We start from the raw sequence: 4,011 nt of genomic DNA on the forward strand, positions 1-4,011 counted from the left end.
TTGGATAGGGGAGCAGGGAAGCACATATCTTAATTAAGGGAGCCATCTTAGGGTTGGGAAGAGACTTGGACCTAGAGGGGCTTCCAGGTGCCCAAGGCAAGGTCCCCAGTTAGTTCCTGGGACAGCTGAAGATGGGGAACCTGAAATGATCCTATCCTATAGCCATACTGATGAATATTTTGCATATCACCATAGAACCTTCATCTGGCGATGGATGGAGATAGAGACAGAGACCCACACTGGAGCACTGGACTGAACTCCCAAGGTCCCAATGAGGAACAGAAGGAGGGAGAAGATGAGCAAGGAAGTCAGGACCAAGAGGGGTGCATCCACCCACGGAGACAGTGGGTCTGATCTATTGGGAGCTCACCAAGGACAGCTGGACTGTGACTGAAAAAGTAGGGGATAAAACCAGACTCTCTGAATATGGCGGACAATGAGGGCTGCTGAGAAGCCAAGGACAATGGCACTGGGTTTTGATCCTACTTCATGTTCTGGCTTTGTGGGAGCCTAGCCAGTTTGGATGTTCACCTTCCAAGACCAGGATGGAGGGGGGAGGACTTTGGACTTTCCACAGGGCAGGGAACCCTGACTGCTCTTCAGACTGGAGAGGGAGGGGGAGAGGAGTGGGGAGAGGAGGAGTGGAGTGGGGGGACGGGGAGAGGAGTGAGGGGAGGGGGGAGGAGTGGTTGGCTGGGAGGAGGCGGAAATTTTTTTTTCTCAATAAAAAAAAGAAAAAAAACATGCTAAATCAAAAAAAAGAATATTTGCAGATCCTTTACATCTATATTGTGACTTTTGTTTCTTCAGTTTTTATAAGATTCCTGTGTGTGCAAATATATGTGTTTCTATGTATATATGTGTTTCTTGTGCTTTTTCGTTGCCTCTTTTTTTTCCTCTTCTCATCTACTTACTTTTGTTTTATATTAGGGTTGTTATTGGAGGGGATGTAGAAAAGAACTCAGACGGGTAGAAGGAAGGGAACCCTAATCACCATATAGTGTATGAAACAAACCTCTTTTCTACAAACAGAGAATAATGTTGAAAAAGCTGGAGCATGGTGGTGAACACTTTAATCCCAGAGTTGTAGTGGCAGAGACCAAAGAATGCCTGGGGCTACCATCTTGGCCTATCAGGTAAGCCCCTTGTCTCAGTGAGAGATGCCCCCTCAAAACTAAAGGAGAATGACATATGAAGAACAACAGTCAACAACAATGGCCACCACATGCACATTCACTACATCCTTAATCTGTGCCTACACACACACATGAATACACAGATGCATTATGTAGCATATATGTAGGTATAAACTATTTCTATCTGCCAACAATATTTCAGGAAGCATAGATGGAATGAAGTGGGAATACATAGGTACGTGAAAACTTCATGTAAGAGTGTTTAAGTAACTGTAGGGAAAAATGGAATTGAAACCCACATTATTTTTATCGATTCAGAGAAACTATAATTAGGAAGCAGAATTAAAACTACAATCAGATATTTAAACAATTATTGATGACTGAGAGTATATTAAAATATTGTCAAAAGAAAAACTTAAAAAGTCAGTATTAGCACCAGGCAATAGTGACACATGCCTTTAATCCCAGCACTCGGAGGGCAAAGGCAGGGGGATCTCTGTGAGTTCAAGGACTGCCTGGTCTACAAGAGCTACTTCCAGGACAAGTTCCAAAGCTACAGAGAAATCCTGTCTTGAAAAACCAAAAAAAAGAGAGAAAAAAGTAAATATCAGCAAGCAGTTTCATTTGAGTAGCCTCAGCATCAAGGGTACATTTATAATATAAAGTAAAGAGAAAAGAATAAGAAAATTTCTGTAGAAATTTTAGCTTATGGTGTACAATGAACTTAAAAGACTCTATATCACTTGGCAGCACAACTGTCACAAAAATGTGTTATACCACAAAATTGTATTTAAATATATGAAGAATTTTGATTTGCTATTAAACAGTTAGCCTATTAAACAGTTAGAGAAAAGTCTATTTTTTAGAAAAAAAATTGGTGCTGCACCAGCATCATTCCCTATACCCATCTGCACCTCCAGGTACAGGGAATTGAATGACATCTTCTGACCATCTGGGAATCATGAATTCACACATGCTCACAAGCTGGCACAACACACATTCATATAAATTAAAATAAATACATTTATTAAAGAAGAAAAATACCCTTTTTAAAAAAATCTAGTGGTATTTTGACCGAAAGTTTTTTACTATATTGATTATTCTGTTATCAGAACTGATTTGTACCAAAGGAGTAATTGTGGGATAGACATCCACCACAAACTTCTGAACACTCAGGAAGACTGGGTTGTACATCCATAACAGTACTGCAGTGGATGAGATGATGAAGTCCACCCAGTACATGACCACAAAGAAAGTCACCAGCAGCAAGATGGTCTGGGTGGCCTTTTTCTCAGGGGATGATCTTGGGTGGCTGAGGCTGTGAAGATGCCTGCATTGTCTCTGATGTCTGAACAAGATTATCACCATGTATGCACTTGTGGTCAGCATAACTCCTACAAGAAATATATCCATAGAAGTTGTCACTGTTAAAATCAGTGCCCTGATGATGTAGTTTGTGGGGAAGAGTGAGCAGGATTTAGTGACCTTCATCTGACTGGTCTCACTTACATTGGTAAAACCACCGACATAGATGATCAGGTTGCTATTGAATGACAAATTGAGAGACCAAATATAGAAGCAAGCATAGATAATGTCCTTCTTTAGCTTAAGTTTAAAGTTTGCCAAGAAAGAGGTACTGGGACTGATAGTGACAGCCTGGAACACACTCAGGAGGCAGGTGATGCAGATGGAGAGGCCTCTCATCACCCTGTGTATGTAAAACATTGTCTTGCATTTGACGTCATTCTCAATGTTCAGCGACTCAAATATTTCTGTAACCCAAACAACCCCTCCAGTGAGGAGCAGCATTGTGTGGATGAAGGTCAGTTGACAAGAGATCAGGTCCATGGGCTTAGGTCTGTGACATAGGATTATAAAAATGTAGAAAAGAAAGAGAAATGTATTGGCGAGGACCCCCAGTCCAGTTTGGAAATAAAGGACACCGTTTATCGAGGACATAAGTAGAAAGTGTAATCATCCAAAAAGCATAGTGGAAGTATATTTCTTATACCTAGAAAAATTATAGAGTATACATCAAACTTGTGATTCACTGGTCAATATGTCTATATCAACATTCTATTTTACCTACCTATTCTTGATTTATCTGTCACTTTATTTTTATTGTTCCATACTGTATATGGCCTATATTTCTTTATAACCTCCATGTGGTTTTTGTATATATAGCATATTGTGCGTAATAAATGCACTGCCAGCCACATCCTATACAAAATGCACACTTTGTGTTCCTGTATTGCATCTGGACCTCATGTCTTAGAAATCTATTGCCTTATTTTATACTTGAAACATAAACAATAGTGATGAACTCAGTATAAATTCTACCTGCAGAACTAAACAAAAATTATTCTGATCTGGGATATAATCAAATAAGAAATCCAAAAAATCAGGTGAATTAGTCTCTCAATGCATAACTTTAATAAGCTCTACTTTGCAACTGCCCAGGTTTAGACTCATAATTCTAATGGAATCACAGTAATAAATGCATGATAACCCTGCTATTTTAATCATTAAAATGTCTATCTCAATTCACCTGGTTTTATATTTCTTTTTTATGAAATCTTACAAACCTTAGGTCTGGAATTAAAGACATAGATACAACTGGAGACCATTAGTGCACTTTCCATGCCCTGTGAATTTTATAACCATTATGCTCATAAATGGTCCTACATGTCTCTCTGTTTACTTCCAATCTCATTTAAACATTTTGTAAACTTGACTTCAGGTTCTAACTCCCAGCTAAATAACTTCTAACTACCGAGAAAAACACTATTTTTCTTTTCTTTTCTTTTTTTTTTTTTTTTGAGAGGGCTGGGGAAGAGATAAATTGTTAACAGTGAGATGAGATTCCCTGTAGCTT

The 4,011-nt window shown here is 39.0% G+C and overlaps 1 protein-coding gene across 1 annotated transcript; it reads right to left on the reverse strand.

Annotated features, from left to right (window-relative positions):
* Positions 1 to 2,195: 2,195 nt before the first annotated feature.
* Positions 2,196 to 3,125, reverse strand: LOC121437765 (putative vomeronasal receptor-like protein 4). The gene has a single exon (XM_041637845.1). The coding sequence runs from the start codon at positions 3,093 to 3,095 to the stop codon at positions 2,196 to 2,198; it is 900 nt and encodes a 299-aa protein (XP_041493779.1). The 5' UTR covers positions 3,096 to 3,125.
* Between the last annotated feature and the right edge of the window lie 886 nt (positions 3,126 to 4,011).

Source organism: Microtus oregoni, unplaced genomic scaffold, assembly GCF_018167655.1.
Source record: "Microtus oregoni isolate MIOR12 unplaced genomic scaffold, Mior012 000002F_ref0000024, whole genome shotgun sequence".
In the NCBI taxonomy this organism is placed as follows: domain Eukaryota; kingdom Metazoa; phylum Chordata; class Mammalia; order Rodentia; family Cricetidae; genus Microtus; species Microtus oregoni.